Source organism: Mobula birostris, chromosome 3 (genome assembly GCF_030028105.1).
Source record: "Mobula birostris isolate sMobBir1 chromosome 3, sMobBir1.hap1, whole genome shotgun sequence".
In the NCBI taxonomy this organism is placed as follows: Eukaryota; Metazoa; Chordata; class Chondrichthyes; order Myliobatiformes; family Myliobatidae; genus Mobula; species Mobula birostris.
In genome coordinates this window covers 102,247,259-102,268,789 of record NC_092372.1, presented here as the reverse complement: position 1 = coordinate 102,268,789, position 21,531 = coordinate 102,247,259, and the positions used below count along the sequence as shown (strand labels likewise).

The 21,531-nt window shown below is 40.9% G+C and overlaps 1 protein-coding gene across 3 annotated transcripts in view; it reads left to right on the top strand.

Annotated features, from left to right (window-relative positions):
* Positions 1 to 21,531, top strand: part of fras1 (Fraser extracellular matrix complex subunit 1) — a 564,498-nt gene that overhangs the window by 194,532 nt on the left and 348,435 nt on the right. For all 3 annotated transcript variants that reach the window (XM_072253146.1, XM_072253145.1, XM_072253147.1), the window contains exons 3-5: positions 16,617 to 16,724; positions 19,889 to 19,981; positions 20,853 to 21,012. In XM_072253146.1, coding sequence (XP_072109247.1) covers positions 16,617 to 16,724; positions 19,889 to 19,981; positions 20,853 to 21,012 — 361 coding nt within the window. The remainder of the gene's footprint in view (positions 1 to 16,616; positions 16,725 to 19,888; positions 19,982 to 20,852; positions 21,013 to 21,531) is intronic.

The following is a 21,531-nucleotide window of genomic DNA, read 5'->3' as shown; positions in this document are numbered from 1 at the left end:
GAATACTCGAGATTGAACATGATCCTCATAGCATCACTGAATGTCAGCAAGGAAGCCTTTTTTCTCATTTATCAATTACCACTCTTGAAGTAGGTATAATCTCGGTTATCAATAATGATTGTTACTCTGTGACTGTCAATCTTTGTAGCTTGTGGCAGGTGATTTTTTTAAAAATCCACTTTCAGGATGTAGGCATAGCTGGCAATGTAAGAATATTGCACCGAAGCAGGGATAATTCTTCAAACCCCTTGCGCCTCCACAATTCATTTCAGATCAAGGCTCATTTAAGATCAGAGAAAGTGGTTACTTTTATCTGAGACCCACTTTCCTGCACTATCTCATATCCCACTAGTCTCGTAATATCTATATGTGTATAATTGTAGTTGGATACCGGGAATACTGATGAGAGAAAATAGGTCACAAGGAAATGGGTGGTGAAGTAGGATTGATAGGGTTGCTCTGAGTGTCAGCACTGACGTGATGGGTTGAGTGGCCTGTGTCATGAGACTACGAAGAAATATTTGAGAAATTGTATTCGGTAGAACATTCCAGAGACAGTTTGTGATTACTTACGGAATAAAATTACAGACTTGAAACCCTTGGCATCTTATGTGCATAAGTATATGCCCTCTACGGTTGACTGTGTTTGAGGATAAGAACTCCCTGATCTAACATCTGTCATGTTGAAGGATACTTGGAATAAGCATTGAACATAGCAGCGACATGGAATAGACTCTGGGTGGGACTTCAGTGCTCAGCTCCAACTATGGCTTATTAGCACCACAAACTGGGTTCTGCAGTTCCCAATGCCAGATTGATTAATGAACCAACATATAGTGAGAAAACATTCCTGATTTAGTCTTTCTCAGGTTAACTGTTGTAGATGTAGCTGACCATGACTGCACAGTAATTGTGGAGACAATGTCACATTTTAATACGTTTTTTACCTTCTGTGTCCTGTGCCTGATCATCTTGTTAAAGAAGGAAGATACAGAGCAGATCTAGGAGTTCAAAAGTGCATATCCATGATGCATGATAATTAGCAAAAAATATTTTTTCCACAATAATTTGTACACCATTCCTATTGGACTAGAAGGCAAGGCTTATTTCAGGAAGAACTGTGGGGTGTAGAGCTGGAGCAGCACTTGACAAGCTAAAGAATGAGGTTCCAAACTGATGAAACACAACAGGGCTAATCAATCCAAAGTATCATATTTAAACTCTGCAGTCTTTTCACATACAGATGAGCTTTCAATTAAACAGCTAACGAGGCTGAGGCATTGTGAGCATGCAAAATCTTGAGAACTGGGGGGCGGGGTGGGATTGTTGGCATGTAGCACGAGAGTGCCAAAGGCTCTTGCACTTGCAACGTATTTCAGTTTGAACTCACACACAGTTTATCATTCTCACTCTGCAGTAAAAGCTGTGCACTATGGATGTAGGTAGGGCTATAGAACCCATCATGTAACTTCAACATTCACACCTTCCTCCACTTGAACTACAGTCTGAACCTTTTAAAAATTCATTTTATGGGACATTGGCAAGACCAAAATGTATTGCTCATCCCGTTTCAGTTGAGAGGATGATGGTGAAACTCCTTGAATCACAAAAAGTCTCCCAGTGTGGTTGTATTGGTGGTGTAGGGTTTGGACCCATATTCTCTAACAACACCTCTCAAGTGCACAACGTTAGCCACTTAAAACTAGGACAGCTGCAAGTGTATCGGAAAACACTACCTACATATTACACATCATTTTGATGCAAATCTCTATTGCTGTTCATTTTGTATTTGGATGAAACTCCTATGATTTTCTGATGAACTGCTCTGTGAAAGTACCTGAATAACAATGATCACAGTGGTAATTAGCATCCGATTTTAGTTTATCCATCCATATCTGGGGCAGTACTGGAAGAAGCAGGAGAGGTGTAATAGAAGGGCTCCAAGCCAATTATTTCATTTGCACAAAACTGGATGAATTGGAATTGAGAAATTCTCCCTTTGGCATTTGTGGAGGATATACAGTATCCGACAGACAATATTGTTGCTAATTGGAAATAACCTGGGCTTGTGAATTAGTGCGTATGTGCTAGAGCTCTTCTGGACATTAGTCAACTGATGTACACCATTTATTAGCACCATTTCTTCCAAGGCCAGTCTCTTCAGGAACCCTGAAGAGAATTCCAGTCTCGTCCCCCAACTCCTTCCCTAAGTACACAGATGATAAGTTAACAAATTTCATGACACATGCTAGTGATAATAAATCTTATTCTGATTCTGAATAAGGAACACAAATAGAGTCAAACTCTTTTAAAAATATCTTTTTTTTAATGGGTGAGTAAGGTTTTTGAAGTGAGTGTTTACATTGGAAAGTCTCATCTGCTGCTGCAAGGCCTTAATCTATATGTCTTCATTGATTGTAAGATTACATCTAATAACTACAATTGAGAATCTTAATTGTAATTAATAGGATTAGTCGCCACGTAAAGTGGAAATCATTATTTCTCTGGTTGTTGGCCATCTGTGGTTGGTTAATGTACACCTAAATGACATGATTTTGACATAATGCACAGCAAGAAAAACAAGGATGTTTCTATGTAGCATTTTTACTTTTCAATTTTTTTCAGTCGTGTTCTTACAGGATTTTTTAGTTCTGCATAACCCTTTGACCATATGTTTAACTAGTTCCATGGTTAGGATTGCAATAAAAATTGATGCCTAGGATAATTTGTGAAGCATGATATCAACAGAAATTCTTCTTTGGCCTGGCAAGTCCTTGTTTCTTTGCCTGGTTACCATGCCCTTATGTTCTTTACTGTGTCAAAGCTGAATGAAATTGCTTTTTAAACTATTTAACACATTCAGATTGCATATCAGCAAATACGATGTTAGCATTCATTTCAAGAGGTCTCGAATATGAAAGCAAGGATGTAATGCTTAGGCTTTATAAAGTATTGGTCAGACAGTTCTTGGAGTATTGTGAGCAATTTTGAGCTCCTTATCTAAAACTGATGTATTGGTATTGGACTTCTCTAACTTCCGCTAATGCCCCACCTCCCCCTCGTACCCCATCTGTTACTTATTTTTATACACACATTCTTTCTTTCACTCTCCTTTTTCTCCCTCTGTCCCTCTGATTATACCCCTTGTCCATCCTTTGGGTTCCCCCCGGCTTGTCTTTCTTCCCGGACCTCCTGTCCCATGATCCTCTCGTATCCCTTTTGCCAATCACCTGTCCAGCTCTTGGCTCCATCGCTCCCCCTCCTGTCTTCTCCTGTCATTTTGGATCTCCCCCTCCCCCTCCCACTTTCAAATCTCTTACTAACTCTTCCTTCAGTTACTCCTGACGAAGGGTCTCGGCCTGAAACGTCAACTGTACCTCTTCCTAGAGATGCTGCCTGGCCTGCTGCGTTCACCAGCAACTTTGATGTGTGTTGGTATTGGACATGGTCCAGATGAGTTTCACAAGAATGATCCTGGAAATGAAAGAGTTAATGTAAGGGGAGCATTTAATGGTTCTGGGCCTGTGATTGCTGGAGTTTAGAAGAATGAGTGGGAAATCTCATCGAAACCTAGGCAATATTGAAAGGTCTGGACAGAGTGGATATGGAGAAGATGTTTCCTATAGTTGGGGAGTTTAGGCTCAGAAGCAACTGTCTCAGAATAGGACATCCTTATGGAATAGAGATGAGAATTTTTTTAGTCAGAGAGTGTTGAATCTGTGGAATGCATTGTCAAACGGCTGTGTAGAACAAGTCATTGAGGATATTTAAAGCGGAGTTTGATAGGTTCTTGATTAGTAAGGGCGTCATAAGTTACGGGGAGAAGGCAGGAGAATGGGTTTGGGAGGGATAATAAATCAGCCATGATAGAATGGCTAGCAGACTCAATGGCCTAATGCAGTTCCTATGTCTTATGGGCTGTTGCCACATTTGTCAGTCCTGGAGGCAGAAGAGACTACAGAGGCTGTAACCTGGAGCAATCTGTAATCTGATGGAGGAGCTCAGTGGTTCGGGCAGTATCTGTAGAGGGAAATGGATAGTTAATGTTTCAAGTTGAAACCCTGCATCAGGAAAGAGAGTGCATCATCAGTCTGACTGTTATCTGTCCTTTTCTCTTTTGGGCAATGTGTTCGTCCTAACTTTCCTCTCAATTCCAAACTCCTTACTTTTAAAGGTTTTGCACCATCTTATTAAAACACTTTGCCATATGATAATGAATTTAATTGGTCTTATAATTGCTGCTGTAATTTTAGACTCTTCATTGGATTACTTTGTGGATGCCTGCAGGTCCAAGAACCTGAGGTTAGTTTCCTTCACATTCTCTCTTCATTTAGTTTGCTAATATGTTGGCTAAGGTTAGGAACTCAATAGGAGCTGCTTGGCCTGCTGAGTTCCTCCAGCATTTTGTCTGTGTTGCTTTGGATTTCCAGCACCTGCAGATTTTCTTGTGTTACGAAACTTAAGTAGTTAGAAAATTTTGTGGAAGCCTGTAATATTATTCAGGAAAGGGCATTTGCCATCTTTGCCCTGTCTAGTCTGTAGATCCACCACAAAATGGTTGACTCTTACAATCTTCTGAACTGACTTCATAAGCCATCTAATGTTGTCAAAGTCATCATGTTGAAATAGAATAAGAAACTCTTGACATTGACTAAAGCATTGAATTTAGATGGCAAAAAAGTTACCTGAAGCTCCTTTGACCTCTCAGAGTTCTTTTCATGAACATACGGGGATTGGGGCAAGAGTCCCAAAAAGTGAGAAAATTAAAAACAAAGCTTGCAGCTGTGCAGTGCAATGTATAAGTAGAATATACCCACAGATATTAACACTAGAAAATTAACTGAATGATCTGGATACATGAGAAAATCTGCAGATGCTGGAAATTCAAGCAACACCCACAAAATGCTGGTGAACGCAGCAGGCCAGGCAGCATCTATAGGAAGAAGTACAGTCGACGTTTCAGGCCGAGACCCTTCGTCAGGACTAACTGGAAGAAGAGATAGTAAGAGATTTGAAAGTGGGAGGGAGAGGGGGAGATCTAAAATGATAGGAGAAGACAGGAGGATTTTTCCAATTTCTGGTAATTTTTTTCCTCCACTATCCATCAAAAACTTCTATAAATATACTGTGGAGAGCATTCTGACTGCTGCATCACCATGTGGTATGGGGGAGGAGCAACTGCACAAGATCAAAGTAAGTTGCAGAAACTTGTAAAACTAGTCAGCTCCATCATGGCCACTAGTCTCCGCAGTATCCTAGACATCTTCAAGGTGTGGTGCCTTAGGAAGGCGGCGTCCATCATTAAGGATTGTCACCAACCTGGACGTACCCTCTTCACACTGTTACTGTCAGGAAAGAGGTGCAGAAGCATGAAGGGACACACTCAGTGATTCAAGAAAAGCTTCTTCCCTTCTGTGCTCTGCTTTCTTAGTAGACATTGAACAGATGAACACTACCTCACTGCTTTTTTATTTCTGTTTTTTGTACTACTTATTTTAACTTAATAATTTAATAGATCTTATTAACTTAATGTAACTCAGTTTTTTTGTTCTCTATATTTATTTATCATGTATTTCAATGTATTGCTGCCGTAAAGTTAACTAATTTCATGATGCTTGCAGTGATATTAAATCCGATTCTGATTATGATTCTGTCTTCTTCATTTCCCCACTCTGGCCTCTTACCTCTTCTCCTCACCTGCCTATCACCTCCCTTTGGTGCCCATCCTCCTTTCCTTTCTCCCATGATTCACTCTCCTCTTCTACCAGGTTCCTCACCCTCCAGCCCCTCGCCTTTTCCACTTGTTACCTCCCAGTTTCTTACTTTATCCCCTCCCCCACTTACCTGGCTTCACCTATCACCTTCGAGCTTGTCCTCCTCCCTTTCCCTCCATCCCCTCCACCTCCTCCCCCTCTCTCCACCTCCTTATTCTGATGTCTTCTCCCTTCCTTTCCAGTCCTGAAGAAGGGCCTCGGCCTGAGATGTTGATTGTTTACTCGTTTCCATTGATGCTGTCTGACCTGCTGAGTTCCTCCAGCATTTTATGACTGGCACATTTTAGGCTGGAGGTGCATTTCCTTTTATTATTGCGTAATTTCTGTTTACCTGCTATTAAAGAGAGGTCACGTGTTCTGTAAAACCAGAATGCTGAATACTTTTAATTTTCTCTTGTTAGAACATAGCAGGGAGCGTGAGTATATTGCTTCCATGTTTGGGGGGTCTATGGCTGAGGGAATTGTAGGCAACCTATGTTCAACATTAGCAAAGTAGGTGCCTTTCTCAGCATTCAGTTAGTCTGTGCCAAAGGCAGCATTACTTGCATGTCATTTCTTGGTAGCCTGACTGCAGTCATGGTGAAAGAACGAGTGGTTGTTGTGTAACAGGAACCATTGGCATGTGAGGAGAAGGGTCAGTTATGAGGATACCAAAGGTTTAAGGTCTGTCCTAACTTCAGTACAGGCAGCTGATGCTGGCTCTCCTGGTACTCTTAATGGAGTTAGATAATTTCTGTTCATCTGCCAGCCTTCAGCCCATGGTTGTAGCATCCAGCAGGAGTCCATCTCATTTCAAGAGAGGTCAGGCTATGTCAGCAAATGTTGTGAAATGTGTAGGGATAATGTGCTACCTGTTCAGAATAAGTTTTATTATTTAAGTACATATATATCACTATTTACAACCCTGAGATTTATTTTCTTGTGAGCATACTCAGCCAATTCTATAGAATAGTAATTATAACAGGATCAATGGAAGATCAACCAGAGTGCAGAAGAACAAACTATGCAAATGCAAATATAAATAAATAGTAATAATTAACAAGAACGTGAGATAGAGTCTTTAAAAGTGAGATAATTGGTTGTTGGAACATTTCCATAATAGGGCAAATGAAGTTGACTGTAATTATCCACTTTTGTTCAGGAGCCTGATGGTAACTCTTGTGTTTTGTAACAGTTAATTAGATAAGTAATTAAATTAAATTAATTCATAGAAACTCATGGGAGTCCGTAAATAAGGGTGTAGTTTGAGTTTACTCTAAGCGAGACGCACACTTACAATATCGTAACATGACAATGTATGCAATTATTGTGTTTTTACAGAGAACCTATAATCAGTTATTTAAACAAACAAGAATGTTTAGTCAACCAATATATATATTCAAGATTACTCAGATATTATTGAAATATCAAATGCACAACAGTAACTGTTCCTGAATCTGGTGATGCTCTTGTACCTTTACCTGATTGCAGCAGTGAGAAGTGAGCATGACCTGGGTGGTAAGAATCTCTGATGGTGGTTGCTGCTTTCCTTTCAGTTAGAGGTACTCAGTGGTGGGAAGGACTTTACCTGTGATGTACTGTGCAAAATCCAATACTTTTTGTAGGAATCACCAGCAGATACCTGCTAGAACGTGTGTGTGGTATGTTTAAATCCTAATTTGTGAAGATGCATCACTGGAGTGATCAGGGAGAAACAACGAAATCTCTTTATTTGTTCAAACTGCACTCTGTGTAGACACAATATGAGGATAGTGCAGAACATGGGAGGATATACCTTGGCATTCAGTGGGCAAGTGGCAACTGAAAGTTAATACGGGGAACTATGTGATGGTATGTTTCAGTAAATAAATAGATGGCAACATTATAGGTTTGAAGGTGCCATTTAAAAAGTGTAGGAACAGAGGGATATTTTGTGTATTTGTACATTCTTTTTCATTGTGGAATATGAAAGAATTGTTAGTAAAGCACAAGGGAACCTAGGATTAACGAACCAAAACACGTAATTTTTCTGCTGTCGTCTCTGCATGTTCTCTCCATCAAGATATATCATCATGGTAATTTCACTGCCCTTAATGCTGCTGGAATTCAAAGGTTCAATTTAACATCGGAGAAATGTATACAATACATCCTGAAATGCTTTTTCTTCGCAAACGTCCACGAAAACAGAGGAGTGCCCCAAAGAATGAACGACAGATAAACATAAGAACCCCAAAGTCCCCTACCCCCGAGCTCCCTTCCCTCCCGTGTGTAAGCGGCAGTGAGCAACAATCCCTCCTCCCCCACTGGCAAAAAAGCAAGCATTGGTATCACCATCGAGCACTCAAGCATGGGCTAAGCAATAGCAAAGACACCGACTTGCAGTTACCCCAAAGATTTCGTGTTTCTTCTGGCATATGACACACTGCAGATTCTCTCTTTCCCTAATAAGGGAGAAGGAGGTGTCTCCGTTTTTTAGGACAGCAGTGAAGGTCCTCCATCTCTTGTGGTGTTCAGGGCTTCCTTCATCATGCCAGTAGCTTCCTCTTAGTTTTCACTACTGTCAGTCAAACATGCCCTGAGTTGCGACCCAGGAATGCCATTGCATACAGATGCAGAAGGATTTTTCATTGCTGTTTTGGTAACAATTTTGTTTTACCAGTCAGGGTTGTTAGCCCTGAGCTGAACCTCTGCACCTGGAGGACAGGTGGACCACTCTTATTCTGGCCTCTACCCTTTGACCAGTTTGGCATGGGTGACCCGACCAAGAGCCAAAGCATAAAGCCTTGACTCCAGCCAGCATTGCTGTACGGGTCATTGGAGGCAAGCAAGCCTCCAAACAACGGCAAGGTTGAGGTCCTCTAGGAGGGTCATCCTGGTAAAGGTGGGGCAAAATGTCAGGAAAGAGCAAGCGACTGTGATCTGGAAATGGATACCATGCCATCTTGCAGTTACTGTTGAGTACTGGCAAAGAGAACTTTGGTGAACAGTTAAATGAGCATGCCAATACATTGCAAAAACATTGATGATCTCACAAAGAAAAGCAAGAACAAATGGAAAATTAGCAAAAAATGACTGTTGGTGCAAAATGAAAACAAGTAACATATTTATTGAGATACAGTGTGGAACAGGCCCCTGCAGCCATTTGACCCCCACTGCCCAGCAATCCCCCAACTTAATCGGTTGCCTAATCACGGGACAATTTACAATGACCAATTAACCTACCAGTCGGTACATCTTTAGACTGTGGGAGGAAACCCACGTGGTCATGGTGAGAACACATAAACTGCTTATGGGCAGCGGCAGAAATTGACCACAGGTCGCCTGTATTGTAAAGCGTTGTGCTAACCACTAAACTGCAACACTTGGCCCACTGCTTGTGTCGTTCAATGTTGGATGCCTGCTATAATGAACATTGAACAATAAATCTTACCTGCCTTATTGTGCTGGATAAATTTCATTGTCTACATAGTGTTAGGGAGTTGTACTGTACAGAAGCAGGCTCTTTCCTCCACTAAGTTACACCAATCCCTACATTCTCATCAACTCTCTCCGATCCTGCCACTCTCCTGCATGCTATGGGCAATTTATAGTGAGCTGCTCTTAGCCATAAGAATAGGGTGATGTGGCTGAGAAATTGGGATGCAGGGGTTAGTGTTTCAGATTAGTGGATCATTAGGATCTCTTTTGGGGAAGGTATCAACTCTATAAAAGGGATGGGTTAAATCTCAAAACAAGTGGGACCAATGTCCTTGCACGCAGGTTTGCCCTAGTTGTTGGAGAGGCAGTTTAGGCAATAGAATGCTCCTCCTGTGAGATGTGGGATTTCAGGGTACCCAATGGTTTCCCTGATGGCCACTTCTGCAGGAGGTGTACCCAACCTTAGCTCCTGACTTACAAGGTCAACAAACTGGAGCAGGATGTACTTTGGATTATTCAGGAGGCTGAAAACCTCAAAGATGTGACTTTTACTGAGGTGGTCACAGCCAGAGTGCAGGCTTCAGAGAGTAGATGGGTGACCACTAGGAGAAGTAAGGGGAATAAGCAGTCAGTACTGGGTTCCCCCATGGCCCATTCCCCTCATCAACAAGTATGCCACTTTAGACGCTGCTGGGGAGGAGGGAACTATTCTATCAGACCACAGCAACAGCAGAAGCCAGGCCAAGTGGCACTGTGGCTGACTCTGAGGATCAGCAGGGAAGGGGAAGGTCAGGCAGAGCGATAGTGATAAGAGACTCGGTAGTTAGCGGGACGGACAGCAGAATTTGTTGCCATGAAAGTGAAGCCAGGATGGTGACTTGTGCCCCAAATGCGAAGGTCAAGCATGTTTCAGAGTGGCTGCTGAAGATTCTCAAGAGGGTGGGTGAGCAGTATTTGGCACCAGAGACATAGGAAGAAAAGGGGGGAATGGTCCTGTGTAGTGAGTTAGGGAGCAGGATAAAGAGCAGTACCTCCAAGGTAGTAATCTCTGAGTTACTCCCAGTGCTATGTACCAGTCATGTCAGGAATAGGATGATGGTACAGCTGAATGAGTGGCTGAGGAAATGGGGCAGAGTTTCAGGTGTCTGGATCATTTGGGATCTCTTCTGGGGAAGGTATGACCTGTACAAAAAGAATGGGTTATTCTTGAACCCGAGGAGACCAATATCCTTGCAGATAGGTTTGCTAGAGCTACTGGGGATGGTTTAAACTAATTTGGCAGGGCAAAGGAACTGGAGTGATAGGGCTGAGGATGGGGCGGTTGGTATACAAGTAGATGCCGTCTGTAGTGAGGAAGGACAGGCAAAATTACAGTTAGTGCGATGAGTTGAAAAGTAACATGGGGAAAATTCAAAAAAGGTAATGAATACATAACTGAAGGTGTTATATTTAATTGCACGTGGTATACAAAATAAGGTAGATGACCTTGTAGCACAGTTAGAGATTGGCAGGTATGACATTGTGGGCATCACTGGGTCATGGCTGAGAGCAGATCGTAGTTGGGAGCTTTACATCCTAGGATACACATTGTGTCGAAAGGACAGGCAGGTAAGCAGAGGGCATGCAGTGGCTCATTTGGTAAAAAATGAAATCAAATCCTTAGAAAGGGGTGATGTAGGATTGAAAGATGTAGAATTCTTGTGCGTAGAGTTAAGAAACTGCAGGGGTAAAAAGACCCTGTTGGGAGTTATATACAAGCTTCCAAACAGGAGGCAGGACGTGGCATACAAATTACAACAGGAGGTAGAAAAGATATGTAAAAAGGGCAATGTTACAATAGTCACTGGGGATTTGAATATACAGGTCCATTGGCAAAATTAGGTTGGTGCTGCATCCCAAGAGAGGGAATTTGTAGAATACCTTTCGGAGCAGTTTTTGATTGAGCCCACTAGGGAAAAGGCAATTCTAGATTGGGTGTTATGATTAGGAACCAGATTTGATTAGGGAGCTCAAGAACCCTTAGGAGATAGTTCCTCTGACCTATTGAAGTGACAATGATCACCGCACACCTGGATGAGCATTGGAGCATTGTCTCTTACTAGTATCGGTCATGACGTGCTTTGGCTAAGATTATTATGAATGACAACAGCATAAAGAGCCGAAACGAAATTGATGGTGAGATGATTTTTTATGTGTTAATGTGTGGTTTGGTAGGCAAAATGCTGACTTGAATATAATGTGTAAGGTTGGTGCAATCTAAATCTACAAGTCAGCAAAAGTTAATCTGGAATTGTAGTGTATTTAATATTTCAGGAGTAGTTGAGCAAAATTGTAAATATAATTGTTTGATTAACCATTTTTTGTTTACATAATACATTGCTGGTTATCTGTAGAAGTATGTAAATGGCACACGTCATCACACTACCATGCGATATATACTTGTCTCGCTTAAAGTAAGCATGAAGTTAGACTCATATTCCTGGCTCTTTGTTTTTGCTTTTAATTAGTTTTATGTTTTAGAGTTACAAAATTTAACAATGGTGATGAGGTATGTTTTAAAATAAAGCTGAGATGAAGCACAGTGAGATGATGCTTCTTCACAAAAGGAAAGACAATTGAATAAAAAAAGACAGAAAACAGAAGAACTTATGGGTTTGTAAGCAGTGAGTACCGGGTGATAATAATCATTTAAAAAAAAGTGCAAAAATGGCTAGGATATTTTAATGCATTTGATTACACAAAAGATAACTGGAATATATATACTGGGTAGATTGAGCTGTGTTTTAAAGCAAATGTAATAGCCAAAGATAAACAAATGTCAGATTTGCAGAGTGCATTGGACATAAAGGCGTACAGTTTGCTTAGAAATTTAACTGCACCAACTAAGCTAGCTGAAATGAGCTTTGCTGATATTGTGAAAGTAATGCAAGGACATTTAGAACTGAAGCTATCATGGATTACAGAACACTTTAGGTTTCATAAGCAGAATCAAAACGAAGGGGAGTCCATTTCAGCGTATGTGGCTGAATTGGGAAATTGTCCAAGCATTGTCAGTTCAGTGATAGGCTTAATGATGCACTTAGAGATCATATAGTTTGTGGACTCTTACAAGCAAGCATTCAAAAACAGCCCCTAACTGAAGTACAACTTACATTTAAAAGAGCCTTTGAAATTGCTGTATCAATGGAAACAGCAGGCAGACACAACTGAGTTGCAGTCAGGAATGAAAGTAAGCATGAACAAAATTGCAATGTCTGGAAAGAAACCTGACTGGCTGAACAGATCGTGCGGGCTGAACACCGTGGAGTGGGCTCACTTACAGCAGACAAATACAGAAATAAAGACAAAACGTGCAGAAAATGCAACATAGTAAGATACATAAAAGAATATGTCAGGAAGACAAAATAAATGGAATGCACAGGAAGAGAAAAGGATAAAAGGGTCAAGTGGCTGTTTCAAAGAGAACAATAATCTGCATGCTGCCGACGAAAAGTCTGATAATGATGAGAGTTGCGCAGGACTGGGCAGCCTTGAAATTTACAATGTGAACACTAATGATACACAAGCTATATCGCTTACACCAGAAGTGAATGATAAGTTAATTAAAATGGAATTTGGACACTGGCTTGGCTGTTTCAGTCATTCCACAAAATAAATTTGAATGGAATTTCAAAGATAATGAACTGAAGACTGTAGATATCCAACTAAGAACTTATAATGGAGAAAAGATAACTCCTGCGGAGATGACCTTCATAAAGTGAAATACGAAAACCCACAAGCCACATTGAGCTTCTGTGTGGTAAAAAGAGGAGGGGCAGCATCGTGGGGATGTGATTGTCTGAGGCAGCTAGAACTTGACTGGAGATCTATCTACCATTTGCACGCCACATCCCCTGTCATAGAGTCAACTGAACGTGAAATAAGAAAGGTACTGGATAATACCACAGCTGTCTCCATGTTGAATATGGTGAACCATTACCCAGCAGTTGGAGTTTAGGCTGAGCAGGGAGAAGTGCCATGTATTTAACATTTCAGTAATACTTTAATAATACAGAACATCGCTGGTGAACCATACGGCACTCTGTGGGCTGCGGGCAATACTTATAAATATATCTCTTTCAAGTTGCTGCAAAGTGCAGCATGTAATTTCCCTCTAATCAATGTACTTACAAATTAGCTTAATAATCTACAAACTTCACAAGTGTCTGAAGATCTCAGCTGAGTGGACAGGTGTGGCTTTAAGCGGACGAAGTTAGGCGGAAAGGCGAGGTGGGTGGGTGGTGGTTCCAAGCCAAGCTGAAACACAGAGGGATGAGGCTCCCTTTATTCAGCACCTGATTAGCAATTGTGCCATCCTGGAGGACAAAGTTGAGGACCTGAGCAAGAGATTGATCTGAGTGAAACTTTGTCTCCCAGCATACGAGATACAGCAGTCAAACAGCAAAGCTTCTCCATTTACCGAAGGAACAGAACTGTTGATTCAGAAAAGGCAGAAGGTGGAGGTGTGTGTTTCATGATTCTCTCTCGGTGGTGCTCTGATTTAGTTTTGCCGTACTCATGTCCCCTTGACCTTGAACACCTAACTGTCAAATACCATCCATTCTCTTTACCTAAGGAGTTCTCCTCTGTAATCCTGACCACAGTTTACATTGCACCAGTGGCCAACGATAATCAAGTACTTGAGATACTGCATGATGCCATCTCCAAACAAGAAACAGTCCATCCCAATGCATTTCAAATCATTGTTTGGGACTTCAACCGGGCTTGTTTGAAGAAAATTCTACCTAAATGCCATCGGCATATAACCTGTAGTACCAGAGGTCCTAACAAACTGGACTACTGTTATACTAAGATAAGGAATGCCTACCATGCCATGCCCAGATCACACTTTGGTAAATTGGATCACTTGGCTGTCCTTCTCCTACCTGAACACAGCCAGAGGCTAAAGAGCGAGGCTTCAGAGATTAGGGCAACAAAGAGGTGGATATGGGAGGTAGAGGAGTGACTACAGGATTGCTTAGAGTCAGTGGACTTAGGTCATGTTCAAGGATTCATCTTTGTCTGAATGAATACACCATTCATTCACCATCACCATCACAGACTTTATTAAAACAGTTGTAGACAAATGTGCCGCTACAATATCATTCAGAATCTTTCCCAAACAGAAGCACTGGATGAACCATGAGATCTGCAATTTGCTGAGGCTCAGGTCAGTGGCATTCAAGTCTGCTGACCAAGAAAGTTACAAGAGGTCCAGGTATGATCTCCACAAAGTCACCTCACGGGCAACATGGCAATTCTGGACAAAACTTGAATCAATGAAGAAGGCTCGTTAGTTGTGGCAGGGTTTGAGTACTATCAACTTTTATAAAGTTAAATCAAGCAATGTAGGCACTGGAAGTGATTCGCTTCTACATGAGCTCGATGCCTTATATACTCGCTTTGAGAGTCAGTCATGAGGAACCATCACAGACTCCCATATCCCCCATCAATGCCATGATTTCAGTCTCTGAGGCCAATGTACGAGCAGTGTTCAGGAGACTTAACCCATGAAAAGTCTCTGGCCCTGTTGGGGTACCAGGCCAAATAGTGCAGACCTGTGTTGAGTAACTAGCTGGAGTGTTCACTGAAATCTTTAACCCCTCGCTTCAGCAGTCTGAGGTACCCACCTGCTTCAAGAAGACTTCAATTATACCGGTGCCCTAGAATAGCATGGTAACGTACCTCACTGACTAGCACCCATAACACTTAGACAAACAGTGATGAAGTGTTTTGAGAGATTGGCAATGAAGCATATCAACTATTGCCTCTGGAGCAACTTTGAAATTTGCCTACTGGAGCAACAGGTCCACAGCAGATGCCAGCTCATTGACTCTTCACTCAACCCTGGGACATCTGGACAGCCAAGATGCATACATCAGGATGCTCTTCATTGTCTGCAGTTCAACATTTAATACCATCATCCCTTCAAAGCTAATCAATAAGCTCCAAAACGTTGGGCTCAATATCACCATGTGCAATTGGGTCCTTGATTTCCTCATTTGTAGATCCCAGTCTGTTCAGATTGGCAACATCTCTTCCACAATCTCCATCAGCACAGGTGCACCACACTGCTGTGTGCTTAGCCCCCTTCTGTACTCAATTTATACTTATAATTGCATAGCTAAGCATATCTTCAGTTGTTATATTCAAGTTTGCTGATGACGGCACTGTCATAAACCATATCAAAGGTGGTGATGAATCAGCATATCGGAGAGAGATTGAAAACCCGGCTGAGTGGTGCCATAACAACAACCTCTTATTTAATGTCAGCAAGACCAATGATCTGATTATTGACCTCAGCAGAAGAAAACCAGAGGTCCATGTGCCAGTCCTCATTGGAGGATCAGATGTGGAGAGTGTCAGAAACTTTAAATTCTTTGGTGTTATTATTTCAGAGGGCCTGTCCTGGGCCCAGCATGTAAGTGCAATTATGAAGAAAGCACAGCAGCTCCTCTACTTTCTTCGGAGTTTGTGGAGATCCGGCATGGCATCTAAAACTGACAAAATTTGTAGTGGAGAGTATGTTGACTGGCTGCATCACAGCGTGGTATGGAAACACCAATGCCCTTGAATGGAAAATTCTACAAAAAGAAGTGGATACAGCCCAGTCCATTGTGAGTAAAGCCTCCCCACCATTGAGCATATCTACATAAAATGCTATCACAGGAAAACAGCATCGATCATTAGGGACCACCACCTCCCAGGACATGTTCTCTTCTCACTGCTGCCATTGGGAAAAAGGTACAGAATCCTCAGGACACACCGCCAGGTTCAGAAACAGTTTCTACCCTTCAACTATCAGGTACCTGAACCAAAGGGGATAACCTCTTTGCACTTCAGTTGCCCCATCATTGAAATGTTCCCACAACCAATGCACTCACTTTCATGGATTCTTCATCTCAAGTTCTCAATATTTATTGCTTATATAGTTATTATTTTTATTGTATTTGCACAGTTGGTTGTCTTCTGCACTCTGGTTGAAACCCTGGTTGGGCGATCTTTCATTGATTCTATAAAGTTTATTATTTTATAGATTTATTGAGTATGGCCACAAGAAAATGAATCTCAAGGTGACTTCTGTGTACTTAGATAATAAATTTACTTTGACCTTTATTTGAGTAATATTGTAAATATATTTGATTAAGGATTCTTTGTTGTTTACATAAGGCATTGCTGGTAAAAGTGTGTAAATGGTACAGTGCAACACACATATGTCATCCTCTTTTTTTCTTCTTTCTGAGATGTGCATGACATCACATGTTATGAGCACGCCTGGCTTAAAGTAAACATGAAGTTAGACTCACATTGCCCACTCTATATTTTCAGTTTTCTGTTTTGGAGTTACAAAACATAGCAGGAAATATTTTCTTCATTTCACATTGACCATTTTTCTTTTTTCTGCAGAATAATACTGTTTGGAAGCCAGATTCTTGCCAAGTTTGCAGCTGCCACAGCGATATCGTCCGATGCACCGTTACCCAGTGTCAGAACCCACAGTGTGATGTCCACAAGGTAATCCTGCACCTGAGTGTCTCTTGTCATCAATGATAACTACCTTCTTCAGATTTTACTGGTAACTTGTTTGTGGATATTAATGGCTTGCATTTCACAGATTTAGAGGGATAAGTAAGGTATAAAAATATATTTGATATATGAATAATTGTGTTTAATTTACAATTCTGTTATTTTCTTTGTAATATCTGAAAATATGCTGTCTTAAAATGGGGAAAGAGAGCAAAGCAATACTCAGAACCACACCAGAGTATTCAGGCCTAGAGAGGTATTTGTTGGGGAGTTGGGGGGGGTGTGGTTGTGTGTGGGTGAGATGAAGTGGGGGAAGAACGCAGGGTTTCAACGCGAAGTGTTAGTAATCCATTTCCCCACACAGATGCAGCTGAGTTCCTCTTGCAGTTGGTGCTGCTGCACCAGCACCCTGTGGTCTCTTGTGCCTCCAGGTTTAGGGCAGGCACACCATTTTGGATGGCATTCCAAATATTATTACATTCTGTGGAATAAAGACAGAGTAAAATAGGGCACAGATGAGTTGTTAGGGAAGTTTTCAGTTAGGGTATGCCAGCAGCTTGAAGGAATATTGATGCAGGGAACCAGGTCTGACTCCAGATGATATGACGTATTTTCACCTTGAAGGTAATATTTGTAAGCGGTTCGTCCAGATGCCTGAATCCTCTGGTGATTGACAGATGGGAACTATGAAAATCCTGCCAAACCTCATCCTTTCCCTCGTGCTTGGTTTGCCAGACACTGTATGATTCATCTGCCTCAGGCCCTGTACAGTTCGGTAACCATGTATCATCTGAAAGAAGAACTAGCATTTAGAGCTCAATTTAGGGCAAGGTGGTAGTTGCCAGCTATGACCCACAGAGCAGGGGTAGTTGTGGTATTGGTAATAGAACTTTTTAAAATGGCGGTTTTGATTCCTGGTTCACATGGATGCCACATTTACGCTGCACCATGCAGTCCTCACTATGGATTTCCTTCCACATGAGGTGAACATTTTTACCGATGAAAGAGTAAAATTTATTCAATAGAGCAAAGCTGCCAAATGAGTGAACTGAAATTGTGCCCTGAGGCGAAACAGGATAAGATGTGTAACCTCCCATGCCGATAGACGTGAGAAGCAGAAATAAGCTTCATGTGTGGTATTGAGAACAAAGCCTGGTTGGTAGGCATAATTTTTCTTTGTTGCTGTAAATGCAGACATAAAAATTTTGTGCACTTTCCATTAACATCAAAAATTCTCACATTGGTCTATCAAAAAGCATTGGTTGAAGACTATGCTCACATTATTTTTTAAGTGATTAAGGAGTTTTGCCTCCACTTCTTGAAGTACAATTCAAGCTTTGCTTTTTTTTTATATGAAGCAGATGCTCTGATGCCTGTCATAAGATTTATTTAATCTCAGTTTACTTACTTATTTTCATCTTAAAAGACAGTTTCAAATAACACTTTGCCTGTTATTTTTTAAACATAAATCTAAACATATATTGTAGAAATATTGGTACAATGAATTCTGCTTACTGAAGCCTGAAATGCCAGCAGCTTCAAGTACAGCTATTTCCCTTCAAACATTCTGCATTTGAACCAACCTGCACAACTCTAATTATTGCAACACACATAAAATGCTGGAGGAACTTAGCAAGTCAGGCAGCGTCTGTGGAAACGAGTAAAGAGTCAATGTTGGGGCTGAGACCCTTCGTCAGGACTGAAGAAGGGTCTCAGCCTGAAATGTTGACTGATTACTCTTTTCGAGAGATCCTGTCTGGTCTGCTGAATTCTTCCAGTATTTTGTGTCTGTTGCTTCGGATTTCCAGCATCTGCAGATTTTCTCATGTTTGTGCAGCTCTGAAAACTACCTCAGTAGAGCAGAACTTTGACGTTTTTGCACTACAGTGGACGCATTTCTGCTAATTGTGTACTTGTAAAAATTCTGTATAAGTTTTGTTTAATTTATGTTTTTCTTGTGAATATCAAGTGTCTGATGCTATTGCAAGTAAGTCTTTATTACACTTGTGCATATGAAAATAAACTTTGACTTTACAGACTGATGATTTTAATGTTGGACTAGGTAAAGAGAGTTTCAACTTAAATCATTGTAAATAATTTCAAGTTGATGGGTCCTTGGAGTTGTGGCTGCTGTTGAGTTACCAACATGATAGTATTCCCCCAAGGCAAATATCATGTGAACTTGCAACAGAGTTGGAGCTCTTTCTTGCCTTTGATATTTTATCTCCTCCTTACCTCCCTCTGAAATCCTCATTCACACTTTTGTTATCTTCAAATCTACAAAATGTAGTGGATTTGGCCCAGTATTCAAGGGCAAGGCCCTCCCAACCATTAAAATGCTGTCGTAGGAAAGCCGCATCCATCATCAGAGATCCCCACCACCCTGGTCATGCTGTCTTCTCACTGATGCCATCAGCTAGAAGGTACAAGAGCCTCAGGGCTCACACCACCAGAGTCAAGAACAGTTACCATCTCTCAACCATCAGGCTCTTCAGTAAAAAGGGATAACTACACTCACTTGCCCCATCTTTGAAATGTTCCAACTGCCAATGATCCCATGTTAAGGACTCTTTATCTCATTATCTTATCTTCTCATTATTTATTGCTATTTATTTATATTTGTATTTGCAGTTTGTTGTTTTCTGCACTCTGGTTGATCTGTCATTGATCCTGTCATAGTTACTATTCTATAGGTTTTCTGAGTGCGCCCACAGGAAAATGGATCTCTGGGTTGTATATGGTGACATGTATGTACTTTGATAATAAAATTTACTTTGAACTTTATGTCTGCCAGTTACAATGCATTTCCAGCTGGTCTCTCTCATGGTATCCTTTATTTGATAGCTTGCTGCATGAATAATCTTCAGTCCCATGGACATTAACTAGATTTGGCTTTTAATTAACAAATGCATTCACATTATCTCCAGCTCCGTAACACCCCCAAAATATCTATGCTTCTTTAGCCAGAGGGTGGCATTTTACATACATTGTTTAATGAGAATAGCAGATGTTATCATGAATGTCTCGTAAAAGCAAGGTAAACAAGATACTTTTGCTACAGATAATGTTAAACAACTTAATTTATAAGTTTAAAAATTTTAGATTTCATGTGAAATATTTAACAACTGTTGTTTTACTCTTCCCATTTTAAGGGGGAAATCTTCAAAATAAATCCAAATAATTGCTGCCCTGAGTGTGCTTTGAGGACACATAACTTCTGTGACTATGAAGGACAGATTCATGGGGTAAGAGTTATTGTCATGGGGAATTGGAAATTGGATTCTGCTCTAGGGTTATCTATGATATTTAACAATATCTTGTTTGGATCTAGTCATACTTATCTTGTAAATAAGCAGTTCATCCCTTTCTCTCCCTCCCTTCACCCCCTCTCACAGTCATTAATCTTTATGCCTCTGAGACTCAGATCAGCAGAATGCTTTAATATCTGTACATTTTCAAGACTCATACCTTAGAAGGTACCATTCTCAATCGTGACAACAACTGCGTTTTACAGCAGGTAATGTGAGGGATGGGGATATAGGACATGACAGTATTGGTAGGTTTGATAGGTTTTGGTTTCCAGTGATATGGGGACAGGGTGATGAGTGTGTAAGCTGAGTTAATGGAGGATGAAGGCAGGCCAATAAGAACACAGGAATAAACAGATCTGGCGATGAGAAAAGCATTAAGAATTTCAGCAGCAGAGGTCTAAGGTTGCAGTAGACTATAATAAAGTGACGTAAGCACATACCTGATACAACAGAGAGTGCTTATCTTGGAAGAGGTATTAGGAGGGAAATGCAAGTGGTTGAGTATCATGCTTATGACCAGAATAAGTTTCCACATGGAATTGTTCATTTAACCTCAGGAAGTAAATAAGAATCTGCAATGGATACTTCCACTGGACAATCCTGAGACTGAGTTGGGATGAATGATACTCTGCTTATCTGCTCTAATGACCAGCTATTTGATAAATTGTAGGCTTTGGGTAGGTGCTCAGGACTTTAACAAGAAGTCTGAACTAAATGCAGAAATATAATGTCTGTTGTTGTAACCAAATAAAAAATAAGTGTAACTTAAAGAGTAACAACGCTTTTGTTACTGATGTTTTTGCAGGATGGCACCGAATGGATGAGTACAGATTGTATTGTTTGTTCCTGTACCAATAAGCAAGTTAAATGTAGCTTAAAATATTGTCCCTCCATTTCTTGTGGGAAAGGAGAGACTATGAACACTCCACCTGGAGAATGCTGCCCAAAATGTGTCAAGACCGGAGGTGACAAATCAAATATTTCTGCTTGCATTACCTTAATGTTTTGATGGGTTAATTGTCATGATGTTTGTTTTACTTTGTTAATTTATTCATGATTAATTGGTAAAAAGTTAATTGAAAGAAAATAGTTGCATGAAATATTGTCAACAGAATAAGCATTTTGACATTGTTGTTTTAGCCTATGAGAGTCAGGTTAGCTCGTTTAATGATACTCTCGCCACTGAGTTAATACATCTTCTGCTGAGCTAACTCATCCCCCACCCGCCTCTGTAACCTGATCCCCTAATCTAGATTGATATGTTTGTGCTGTGCAGAGGGAATGCTCCATTGCTCAAGGTTGCAGCTTTTCGTCAATGCATTAAAGTGAAGTCTCAGAACCTTGTTCATTTGTATATGAAAAATGTCTTTATATGTGACCTAAGGGGTCAGAGGTGACCTAAAGGGCCTATGGAAGGTAGAGGGTGGTAGTAGATGGAGAGTATTCTGCCTGGGGGTCAATGATCAGTGGTGTCCGCCGGGATC